The following is a 12,903-nucleotide window of genomic DNA, read 5'->3' on the forward strand; positions in this document are numbered from 1 at the left end:
TCTTTGCTCATGAAGTCTCTGCACCCACTTCCCTATTCCCGAAAGAAATTTCTAAAACCCACTGGAAATTTTGACTGAATCTGCTGGAAAGGAATTATTTCAAAGACAAGCTTCCAATAGGCCTGCACCACATTCATCCTTGTGGCTGTGTGAAGGAAAAACTTTGGCTCTTTGAAGGTGCACCCTGTGGGACACCAAAACCCCAGGTCTGGACATTCCTGCATTAGAAGAACAAGCCTAAGGACAGGTGTGGAGCAGGGGGACAGGTGCTTAGGTTACTTGGACTGTAGATACCATGATTTGGAGGAGGTTCTTGTCCTAAGCGAAGAGATTTGCACCCTGTCCTTCTTGGAGACTTGAAAGCTCCTCATCACCTTCCATGTGCAGAGCCTGTATGAGAAACCCTGAAGAGAGCAAATCCAAGCAGACATCTGCAGCTGAGCTCCTGGGGAGTGTCCCATCTGCATTTCACCATGTCAGAGAAACAGGTGACTGGGGAAAAAGGCTGGCATCCACAGAACCAACCCCACTCTGGGAGAGAGGGGATGATGTCTACTTTTTCCAGGAGTGTATCAGGACAGGGAAGATGATGACCTTGGTTCTGTGGTAGATGACACAGTTTGGTAGCTCCTTGGGAGATAAACTCCAGATAAAATCTCCCTTTTTCAAAGATGTTTACCTGGCCACAGAAGAGACCCTGCTTGACCAAAGGAGTTTGTGGCATCTCTGATGGGCCCTAGAAGCATGTTTCTCTCCCTGACCCCACTTTGCATTTCAGCAGTCTCTAAGAAGAGAGACTAGTTACATCCTAGCTGACTGTCCCAGATAAAAGGGCAGGATCCCCCCTGGATTTCTGTGGAAAGCACTGTGCTGTGCTTTCCAAAGGGAAAGATACAGACATGGCTACGGCAAGGGGAAGAGGTGGCTGCAGTGGGGAGGGGATGATGGTGACCTTTTTCTCTGGAGAGTGAGAGGACTGAACTGGTGGCATGCAGCATCCACCCTGGTGCTTCAGCTCTGGCATTTCTCTGGCAGGTAGAGGATTTTACCACCTCCTTGTCCAGTCTACCTGGGTCAAGCGCTAGTGTGCGTCTGGTGATGGATTGCTTCCCATCCTGTGAAGCCCAAGTGGAGGTCCCAAGCTTCAGAGCATGCTCTGAAGATTCACAGCATACTTTGCTGGAGCAGATCCAGACCTCTGCCTGGTTCCCCTTTCCCCCCAGTCACAGCTGTGATGCAATGGTCTTGAGCAATGAGCAGACAGCAGCCTCCAGCTTTCCTGGGTGGGTCCCAGGATCTTACCCACAGTTTGGGCAGAATGTCAGAGTTCAAGAAGAGTTTGCTGATGATGGTGATTTCCCGTTTCAGAAAAGTAACTTCCTTTTCTGACTGCATGTTGCTGGCAGCCAGATGCATGATGAGGGCAGAACTTTCGTGGGATGGTGGCTAAGTTCGGGGAGCAGCTGACAGGGGTAGCTCTGAGGTTGGGGTCCCACTGGACTCCCATGCTTGGAGGAGGTTGGAGAATAGAATATGGTGGGGGGAAAGGGTAAATCTCCTCCATGGGCTCTGTTCTTGCACATAGCAGGCTTGGGAGTGCCTCTCCTGCTTATCTGCAGCATGTTGCCTCCTCCAGACCAGCATCCTGCAAGCCAGACAATGATTTTGTCCCCATAGGACAAGCCCTGCTGGCCTTGCACAGGTAAATGCATCAGCAGCTTCAGCAGCAGTTTTGCTGGGGTAAGGGCCTGGCTGCAATTTTGATGGGCCAGCTGAAAGTTCATTGGGAAATACATCTGTAGCAATTGCTGTCTGTCACCTTGGGGTGCGATGGATGGTTGGGAAGGATGTGTTTGTATAACCACTGGGCTTAAGGAACCAGCTTGACCTGGGTGCTCACCATTGTTTTACCATTGTTTTCTGGACAAAGATCTGTGCTGTCATCAACATGTGGGGGCTGACTGCTTCAGCCTCATTTATTTCTTTGGTGGTATAAGTGTGGCAGTTCAGCTGCTCTTCTAGAAGAGATGTGCGGTCACTGCCTGCGCCTGACTGCCACCCATGAGCCACCATGACAACTCTTCCTACCCTCACCCTGTCCCACTACTGCAGGCCCTGTCTGCTGTTTGCTGACTTTGGTTCTCATCCCCTTTCCTTTCTGTACTGTGCTAATTGCATACTTTGGGAATGAAGCTGTGACTCCAAGAGCATCCACAGGAGATAAGATAGGGAAGAGCTAATTCTGCTGCCACAGGAATTGCATGTTGCAGGTGTTGATCTGTAGATCCTTGCCAAAAATAAGCCACCTTTCTAGAACTGTCAGTGGCAGTGGAAGGCCTCAGCAAGTAAGTGCTCCACTGGATGGGAAAGGGGAATTGGCAAGTCCCTGCAAGAGGATGTAAAATCTGAAACTAGCATCTAGCTCAGGAAGGAGGATTTTATGATGAAAGGGGTGAAGTATGGGATGGGAGGGCACCTACCAGCTGGGGTTTCAGCATGACAGTCATTTCTGACAATGCTGTTAATAACAAAGCTCTTCATCTCTGGGTTGGTCTCTGGCTAGCTTCTCCACAGCCATCCAGAAATGCAGTAGCTTATCTGTGTTGTGCTCCTCAAGGAACTGCTTGAAGAACTGCAGGTAGTCAGGGTTGTGCAGTATTTTCATTAAGTGCCTGTAGAGGAGGAAACACCAGGAGATGTGATCTCTGTGCCACCAGTGATCTGGAAAATACCCAGGACCTCTGTGCTTGCTTTTCCAACAAGAAAGACACACCTGAAGAAGAGCTAGAAATATGTGGGTAAGTGGTGTGTGGGATCTGTAAACAGATGGGCCAACAAAGGTACCAGCAGAGCACAGCCTCCCTCGTCTGTCTTACCCATAGAATTGTTTAGGTTTGAAAAGACTTTAAAGGTCATCATCCACTGAGCCACTGGGAATCCAAGGAGGGAATTCTTCTGACAAGCTGATTCTTTTCTGCCGTAGGTGCACCTGTCAAACAGCTTTGCTTGCCATATATCCAAAGGAACTGGTCTCAGCCTGAAGAGGGGGCGGAGGCTTCAAGGAGTCAAGCAGAAGGCAGGATTTTGGGACTGTGATAGAGACCTCAGAATCTGCAAATGGACTGAGCAGCCCCACAGAGACCAGGGGAGGGAGGCAGGTAAGGAGGGGGCACCTGGAAGGACTAGTGGGAGAAGGAGCCTGTGCTCTTCTCTGTCTTACTGAGAATAAACAACAGTTTGCCTCTGAATGGCAGAGGGCTTCATGCATTTGGCCATGAAGGGGGTGTTCTGGAGTGGAAAACCTTCACCTCTTTGAGCTGGTATATCAGGAGATAATCGATAGATGCAAAGCCAGAGGATGGCAACATTGAAAAGATTCAGGGGAGCTTTGGAAAACCAGAGCTCAGAGTGGACTGGGATTTCAGGTCATTTATGAGGTTAGAAAAGACCTTCTTTGAAGTTCAGTGGATTGGGTCAAATATTTACTTTAAGTGTGGCTCCTGAGACTGACTTTCACAAGTAACAATAAGAGCTGCTCTTACTTGGGATTTGTGTCCTGGTTACCATTTATATCCCAGTGTGGAACTGCAAGAACTCATGCCTGGAGTATTCCCAGGAGGTGAAACCTGAGCCATATGGACATTCATGCGGTCAGTGAGCATGGAGATGTAAGCGTGGTCACAGGATGATTCTAAATGATTTTTCTGGGAATCTGAGAGCTGCCCAGCTGTAGTACAGGTGGCATGCCAGGGTGTGATTGAGGGTGAACTGCATGAGGCAGGCAGAGGATGTGAGAAATAAATCTGAACTATAGTGTGTGTGGGGTGTGTTAAAATAGTTTTCTTCTTTCGCTGGTAACTACAGTTCAGACCCATGGGCCACTTGTGCCTACATCTGAGAAGGCCCAATGAGGAAGCAAGGGAGCAGTGACACTACAAGAAAGCACTGGGAAAAATCTGCTTCCTGAAAGAGTGGAAGTAGCAAAAACCAGCAAAGCTCTGTGCTGCAAGGTGCCAGACCTGAATCTTCTAGACAGGTTACCTACTACAGCAGAATCAGACCATTATGTTTGATTTGTTTTTGCTCACAGGAAGCGTCCTCTTCTTTTTGTTCTTATGTTCAACAGCTGTGTGGACGGAACAGAGTTGGCCCCTTCCTCAAATGACAGCCAGAGCCTGCTTGCAACTGGCCACTGCTCACAACTGGCCACAGGGCAAAGGACCCCAGAGCCACCATGCTGTTGTCTGCATGGTGAACCCAGTGCAGGAGACACTGGGTGTTGTGGGAACTCTTCACCACACATGGTTTGACCTCCTCAGCATCTGCTTCAGAGAAGCCCTCCTGCTTTCTCTGGCTGGATTAACATCCCAAAACACATGCCTTTCAACGGTGGTTAGGCCTCTCCTTCTGGAGATGTTCTACTAGATGACGGGATACAAGCAGGGAAGACCCCTGCTTGTCCACTCCCCTAAGGGTATGCTGGAGCACCTGCAAGGGCATAACGGTTGGAGCCCACCCTGCTACCAGCCTGCTCAGACTGGACTGACCAACTGATGGGCTTGTGAGACTTAAAAGCTCATTTTCCTTGCTTGGGCTATCCAAAGTCAGTGAAGGTTTCTGAACATCCAGCTCATTAGACATCATCTTCTGGGAGTCTGCATCAGATAGAGAAGAGGGGAAAGATCCCATGTTCATTCCTTCTGGCTTTAACAGCCCTTCAGAACTTGTTTTTAGTGATGTGATTGTTACCTTTTCTTTCCCCTTGTGTGTCTTGCTCCTATGATCTATCTGTGACACTGCATTTCTCAGGTATGACTGAGGCACCACAAACTAACTAAGGGTTGCTACAGGTGACTGCTACCACTCTCAGTGCACTGGCAGGTGCTTAGAAACTTGATGTCATTCTCAAAAGATAATTTGAGAAGACAAAACTGAGGTGTCACACCAGCACGGCCACTGGAGAGCGTGAAGACGTGGAAATGGGGTGACAATGGCTGTCAGTGGCTTTGGATTTCAGTTGCTTTGCTGCAGATTTCATTTGATCCGGTGACACAGGCTAGAGCAGGGATGTAGTATTTGGTACCTCTGGTACTGGCAGGAGGGAATTTGGCCCATAGGTCACTGCCAAAGCTTGGATTACAGCTCCCATATACTCTGTCTCAAACCGCTCCATGATATCCATGCCCAGTCAGCAATACAGTAATGCATTTGTGTGCTACAGGCATTGGTCACCACGGGTGCACAAAGTATGCTTTATCAGCCCGAGTCATCATGAGCCACAGCAGAAATTCAGAGCCCCCTCTTATTGGTATTGCCCAGGAGAGGTTCCATCTCTGCCTGGATGGAGCCCCCATTCCGGAGGTCCCGAGTGGCAATTAATTGCCAGTGCTTGGAGGAGAGACCTTCCAAATTCCTTGTGCCATGCAAGGCCTGGCTCAGCTTCAAGGACTGGTTTATCCGCTGGGACAGAAGGAAACGTTCTTCTTTCCCAACAGTGTGGTCTTGCATCTCGGGCATCGGGACATTGCTCTGCAGAGACTACAGGGAGAAGAGCAGAGGCTGATTGCACAGAGGACATACCCCACCTGAGGAGCTGCTCCTGCACTGTGCCTCATGGGCTAGCTGCATGGTTTACTGTGCTTTAGAGTACAAAGCTACCCAAGCTAGATCTCTGCTCTAGCTTTAAACTCTCAGGAGTTTAAAGCTCAGCATAGATCTTAACCATATCTGTGCAGCTGCTTAAAGCTGGCTCACATCTGCCTGCAGCTGGGTCATACCGGGGGCATGCAGTAGGTCCTCCAGGTAGTCCAGACAACAGCTTGACAGTCAAGGCAGCAGCTTTCTGGAAGAGATCAGTGTCCACCCAGGAGGGCTGAAAACAACCCTGGGCAGACAGGTAACCTCATCCGCCTTTCTATTTAGCTGCAGTGTCTGAGGCTGGCTCTGTCCAGTGCCATGTGAGTGCCTCCATTGCCCACCACTGAGACCCTCCTGCAGGTTTGGGCCATCCTCACTGGTAAGCAGTTTGCATGACTCACCAAGCAGCAAGGTCAGAGTGGCTGGGTTTTGGCCAAGATGCAAGCAGCTGAGAGCAAGCACCAAAAATAACCTTGCTAAACCCCTGAGCAGTATCCCTGACATCACTGTGGTGACACCCAGGAGGAGTTTGGCTTAGGGAATAGTGCCTGCAGAGAGCATGGCCTTGACACCTGCTGGAGTGCTAATTGCACTCTCAGACCTGCCCTGTGCTCTGAGCAGTGATTTTCTTAACAAGAGCTGCTTAAAAACCTGGGCAGCTGATTAACTTACAACCAAGAGCATTTAATGAATCAGGGTCAGGAGCTGCCAGCTGATTTCCAAAATGCTCAGCTCTTGCTGACTGGGACATGAGCATCTCTGCGAGCCAGGTCTTTGGGGGCACTAGCCCTGACAGCCTTTCCTTACCATTCCCAGCATCATCTGCTGATTTTATGTTGCAGTTTGGTGAAAGGTCTAATAGTTTGAAGAACACTGTCTGCAGTGAGCAAGACTGCCTGGGTGGGTTGTGCGGGGACCCAAGCAGGTGGGATGCTTGGGGGTTTCTGTCTGCAAGGAGGCTTATGGGTGTAAGGCTGGTATTTAGGCTGTTAATAAACATGAGGTATTAGTGGGATTTCCACTGCCAGGAGGAGTAATAGTCCACGAAGATGAGTGCTTGTGTGACTGTTTTCTTAAATCATCCCTTTATACAGTGGAAAGAAATACATGGAAAACTTGAGTGTAGTTGAATCATAGGCTAACAGGCTGCATGACCTCTTCCCCCAGCCTGTTGGCCAGGCGCTTGTGTGTGGACAGGGGCATATTCATGTGTGTTTGCATGAGTCACATTAACAGCAGTATTTGCTGTGGGCAAGGAAAAAAGGGGAAGAGTTAATTCCCAGAAGTGAGAATCCGAGTGCATTGCCTGCTACTGGTCTCACCCCTGCCTATCCTGAAAGACTGGATTTAAGTTTCTCACCCGCTTTTGGGCCAGCTCATTGTCCATCTCAGGGGAGCTTTTGCAGGGTGTGCCCGAAGTGCTGTTGACTTCCGCTGTGGTGGAAGAGCTGAGAATCACTGCTCCAGGCAGCCTGGGCAAGGCAGGTTTTGCTGTGTCACCCTGCAACAGTATCAGCTAGGGACACTGTGGGGTGCTAGACCCCGGAAGCTAATTCTTGGCTTCTCCTTCCCTCTCTCTCACTTTTCATCTCCCCACTGGTGCCTGCTCACCCCATGAGGGTGCTCATGTCCCCTGTGCATCGCCTTTACCATAAACTGAAGGAACGTCCTGTCATCATCAGCCAGAAATTCCTCGTAGAAGCCGTAAAGCACCTGTGGAGAAGCAAAGGTGGGCTATCCTCAGTGCTCCAGCAGGAATTGCCTACTGTACCCTGAGTTGCAGTGGTGATGCTGTGGGCAGGCTACACCTCACTTAGATGCTCAGGACAGCTCAGCCAGGAGCTGTACATCCAGAGGGGTCCATTGGGCTGCTCAGAGGCTGCCCGGAAGGGCTTGGGTTTTAAATGTGTTTTACTTGTGTTGTGCTGGAACCACTAACTCAGATGTGAAAGGATGGCCTCTGCCCTGCCATCCCCCTGGCCTTAGTGTATGCATCTAACAGCTAAGGTCACCAGCTGCTAAATGACTTGCTCATCTCTGCTCTACTGCCCAGCAAGCCAGCGAGGATGCTCCTCTCCACTGACCTCGTGCATCCTGCTCACTGGTTCTAGCGCAAGGTGGCTTGTGTCTGTAAGTTTCTTCCTTTCCTAATCGTCTTTTTTTTGGTCTCAAATACTTCTATTCTCATGAATGCCCAGAGCCCTCACACCAGCCCAGGGGTGCCAACGCCAGCTCTCCCTCCCAGCCTGACCACTGCCAGCACTGCTCTCTACCTTGCAAATCTCCTCCTGGGCTCTGAATATCCAGGGGGAGAATTCTCCAGACATCAGATGGTTCCGCAACCTCCTGAGGGTCCTGGTTTCCAAGGGAAGCTGCTGAACGGTGCCCTCCTCCAGGTAGGTCTTACATATCTTCTCCCCAGTCAAATGACGCAGGAAGAAACTATTTTCTTTGCTGGGGTCCAGCACCGCAGACAGAAATTCCTCCAGGTCATGCCACAGGTCCAGGAGAAGAGTCTCCATGGGCCGGTCCTGGCACTTCAGGAAATCCCTGAAGGGCCGTCCTGCACAGGTCTCGGCGCCAAGGGCCCAGGGAAGAAGACCCAAGGTCTTGACTGGCTTTTCCATGGATGACAGATGGGCAATGGGTGCAGAGGAACACAGGTTAGAGAGGACTTTCTCTTTACAGAGGTCTTTCAGGTGATGAACCTGCTCTGTGTTAGGTCTGGGTCGTTCATGACAGGTTGCTCCTCTGCCTCCAAAGGCAGGGTTTGCAGGATGCTCTGACTGCTGTGGAATTGATTCCAAAGCGTTCTTATCGAGAGAAGATTCCTTTGTGCTCCCAGATGGCCCTGGTTGCCTTCCTGGTAGCACCTGAAAACTGGACATCTTCATTTCTTGGATGTCTCTTACTTCCCTGACTAGAGCCCAGATCTCCACTTTGGCCTTCTTGCTGCAGTAGGGCCCTGACAAACCCTGACTCCTTTTAATATGCATCGTGAAGAGATTTTCTGAAAAGCCTGAGGGCTCCTCTGATTTGGCCCATAATAAACGCTCCTGATATTCCTGCAGCAAAGGCCAGCACAATTTTTCTTCCTTCATGCCCATCTTGCAGTGGATGAAGAATTTAGGGAGCCAGTAACTCTGAATTGCAAAAAGGGCCTGTTCCTGCATCTTGCTTAGGATCTCTCTCCTGGTGCCGATGGACTGAATGTGCCTGGCTTTCGGCAGTGATCCTGAAATAGATACAGGGGATTACGATGGGGAGATGGCTCCATTCAGACCGCTCTCCAGCCAAAGAAAACTGGTGATGGTATCCCATCTCCATGGGAGCGTCTAGGAAAGGTCACCTCTCTGGAAGGGCACTGCCCATCCCCAGCTCCCATGCTTCGTACCAGCAATGGTCCTGCAGAGAGTGATGACACTGGAGCCTTCACGCAGGTGAGTGGCTTTCAGCCTATGAAGCAAGGACAGGTAGAGATCCCTCTGCCTTTCATCAGACTCATCAAGCCCCAGGAGCCTTTCAGTGGTGAGCCAGAAGTTGGTCAGTTCTTCCCCTACAGATCAGATAAGAGACAGGATTTGGAGGGAGTCCCTGAAAGCTCCACTGATGAGCGAAGCAGCTTGTGTCTTTTAAAAAGAGAAAGAAGGAAAGATTGCCTGGATGACGCAAGGGAACAGTGTAGAGAAGCACCATGGTTATATTTCCCTAGTGTACACAGCCCATGCTGGAGCTCTGTTACTGGCACATCTTCAACAGCTTTACCTGGGTTTGCAGTGTCCCCTGTCCCACTGGTACCCATTACCCCCAGCTCTCTGCCTGTGTCCCACTGGGGAGCTTGCCAACAGCTTCATGAGGAGGGGCTGTGGAGCATCCTGTACCCACCTGCCATTCCTCGGATGAAGGCCCGAAAGTGCCACATGGCCTGGCTCCCGCTGATGCACTTTTCCAGTAGCCACCAGTCAGCGCTTTGCCAGTTCAGCAGTTTTGCTGTCAGAGAGAGTGCAGAGCACGACATCAGGGGTTGCATGCGAAGAAAGCCCTCCAGGTCCCATCAGCATCCCCAGAGGGCCTCCCTGACAGAGGCTGTAGGGCAGCAGTGCTGCGAGGGAGGATACCAGCAGGTCGCACTGAAATGTGAGTTTCAGACAGGTTGTGGGGCGCATGTGTGATGTTTGCAAGGGCAACCTGCTTATGTCAGTGATAGTCTGCCCAGCTATCATTCCTCTTCCCCTTGCAAACATCCATCTTTTTTGCTTGAGTTTAGGGCTTGCTCTCAACTTTCTTCAGCTTGATGTTCTACCCAACTGGAGAAGCAGCAGCAATGCACTCAGAAACAGCACAGGAGCAAGCTTCCATGACTCACTTGGTTTTTATCAAATGAAAATCTGCATACCTGCTGCCATAGCTTGCTTTCCAGTGGCCTTCCCTTGTGTTGACATGTAAGCTGGCAAAGTAGTTGGCTGGGCTGAGATGGCTCATTTTAGGGGTAAACTGAGCACAATCAGACTTGCTACTGGTAAGACAAACCATGGCATAGGCCTGTTTTCGCAGGGCAGCATCCATCAGACAAGAAGCGTATTGCAATACAGTGTGAGAGCCACGGGCACCCCCATAGCAGCAAACCTGAAATGTCAGCACCTCTTTCCCATGCCCATGCTCTCCAGCCCTCCTCCACCCATGAACTGCATGGTAAACCCTGCTAAGCAGCTATCTCAGCTCAACTTCACAGAGGAAGAGAGCCAGTACTAACACGGCTGCAGGGTAGAGCCCCATTCATCCCGTGGAAACCCTGGGCCCTGCAATGGCTTTTTAACCCAGAGCAGAGGCAGGACCCGCTGGGCAGGCACCAGGTGGTGACAGCCCCAGTGAGAGGAAGCCCAGCTGTGGTGAAGCCAATCCGATTTCCTCTGTGCCGCGATGACTCACCTGCTTCCCCCGACCGAACGAAACCCAGGAGCTTCTGGCAGAGGACGAGGTGGAGGCAAAGGCTGGATTTGCAGAAGTGAGGCAGCCGGTGCTTTTCCAGCCAAGCCAGTAAAGCCGGGGGGCTGGGGTCCTGCAGTGCAATCCCCACACCCAAGGAGAGGATTAGGCTGTGAGCAAGGAGCCGTCTCTTGCCTGGGGATTACGGTAAGTAAAGGGCTGCTGCTATGGCAGAAGGAGGCAGGGGAAGGTGCCCTGTTGTTAGATGGTGAGTGATGCAAGCCATCCCCCTGCTGAGAAAGAATGGGGATACTCAAGCTATAGTCCCTGCCCTCATCTCCATGAGCTCTGCCTGCAGACCAGGCAGACCTGGGGCTGCGTGCAGCCGGCCCACCTTCCCAGAGCCCAGACAAGAAGGCACGGCAGCTTCCCAGCAGCACCAAGAGGAGCAGGTTCCCTTTTGCTATGGGATCTGAGCACTGCAAATGGTGCTTATGGCTGTGAAGAAGTGGGATGTCCATGGAGAGGGCTGAGGCAGTCTGAGAATCAACAGGACTTCACTCCTGATGAATTCAGCAGGAATAGAGGGTGCAAAGGGATGATGTTTGCGCTGTCCTTCTCTGCCCCTACATATGCTCTCAACTCCAGCTATCAGGGTTTATGGAGGGCTTTACAGACCCCATAAGCTGCACCAGGATTTTAAATGGCTTGTGCTTCTCCCAAGGCTTAAAGGCAAAATGATGCCTGCCTCTGAAATGATCCCCCACTGCATAAACAGGAGAGCCAGAGAGTGGCCTTTGTAATGAGAGGACAGCTCTTTCCTCCCCCTGCTACCTGCCCTTCCTCCTTCTTCCCTCCTCACAAAGAGGTGTTTTCTCACCAGATGGCTCGGCAGCTCTGGCCAGAGGTTCCACTGGCCTGTACTGCTGATGTAAATGGGTGTCTGGCCAAAAACCTGCATCAAAAGGAAAGGGGAGGTGTGAAAGAGATGGAGGGTGGCATGGGAGCCCATAGCCCAGCTGTTTTAGTTCTTACTACAGGGAAGGGCATGACCTTTCCTTTCAGACCTCTATCTCCAAGCTGAGGTACTTAGGTTTCCCTCATTTTCCAGCCTGAATGTGGTGTATTCGCAATTTTCCTGGGGCCTTTACCACCACAGAAGCTGGAAGTTCACATGAGAAGAGCTCAAAAGGGCTTCATGGTGCAGAGTGGACTTACCGGAAGATTCAGAAATGTGTTGAAAAAGTCGACAAAAACATCATCTCTCAGCAGAAGCCTCATGTCCGTGGAGGCTATGGTTGCTACAAGTGGGAGAAGAGAAAGTTACCTGGGCTTTGTATTGCCAAGTGTGATACAAATATGAACCCAAGGATGAGTTTTGACAGGGACAGCTCTAGGGAATGTACAGTATGGGTTTGTCGTGTGCACACAGAGGAGAATTTGGACCTGGGACAGTCCTTGAAAATTGGTTCTTAGTGCATCCATCTGCGCTGGGGGGGTGGCACAGGGTTTTGGAAAACACCAGGTTCGGCTGCATGCAGGAGTTGGGAAGTTCAAATGGCAGCTTCCAGAATAGCAAAGGTTCATGATTCATGGAGTATGGGCACAAACGCAGTAGCATCTGTAGGACAGGAGACAGGAGTTGCTGCAGTGGGAGGTGACAAACTGTACTCCTCCACCTCACCCAGACACCAGGCATAACTGCTATCATGCAGAGAAACTGTGCTCTGGCGCTGCTGTTTCACCCCCACTGCCTTGGTGCCCTGAGTCCTCTTGTTCAGGTTTTTGTAGCCAATCACCCCAAATTAGCAGGCACCATCAGGCCGGGAGCAGGTTGTGCCTCTGGGTAGAGTGACAACCGCTGCAGACATCCACCCTCTCCACCCAGAACATCAAGGCAGTGTACCAGTAGTACCCAACACCTCCTGCTATCCTGTGAAGTTTCATTCATGTCTGAAAGATGTGGGTGCAAATGAAGGGTGGGCTGGCATCAGCCTACTGATGGGTGGGTGTCCTTGAAAATGTCCACTTAAGTGAAGGCACAGATGTGTCACAGGGAGAACACACATTTTGGAAGGCTAACACTGCTTTTTCCCTGCTGTTCCCTTTGGGGCATGCTTAGAGGGGCTGAAGCCTTCAGCAAAGGAAACTCACCAGTGGCCATCATGATGCTGTGTCCCGGGGATGTGTTCTAGAATTCCACGCTTACCTAGTGAGTTCTCAGTGGGATTACTGAGGACTCTCAGAGGACTCTCGAGGACCACAGAGCTCTCTGCACCTCCCTTTGTTGCCCTTCAGGAAAATATCGGTTTTGTAATCTCCAGCGCTGCAAACACACTT

At 50.8% G+C, this 12,903-nt stretch overlaps 1 protein-coding gene across 1 annotated transcript; it reads right to left on the reverse strand.

The window, feature by feature from the left end:
- Positions 1-275: 275 nt before the first annotated feature.
- On the reverse strand, positions 276-12,727 carry RGSL1 (regulator of G protein signaling like 1). The gene is given in 17 exon segments (XM_065672995.1): positions 276-390; positions 557-660; positions 1,303-1,429; positions 1,901-2,018; positions 2,481-2,557; positions 2,559-2,672; positions 3,565-3,727; positions 4,548-4,666; positions 5,312-5,538; positions 7,288-7,350; positions 7,911-8,872; positions 9,032-9,193; positions 9,523-9,627; positions 10,567-10,696; positions 11,444-11,518; positions 11,782-11,864; positions 12,718-12,727. Coding segments are annotated over 17 exon segments (2,754 nt in total).
- Between the last annotated feature and the right edge of the window lie 176 nt (positions 12,728-12,903).

The sequence above is a fragment of the Lathamus discolor genome, chromosome 3 (genome assembly GCF_037157495.1).
Source record: "Lathamus discolor isolate bLatDis1 chromosome 3, bLatDis1.hap1, whole genome shotgun sequence".
NCBI lineage: Eukaryota > Metazoa > Chordata > Aves > Psittaciformes > Psittacidae > Lathamus > Lathamus discolor.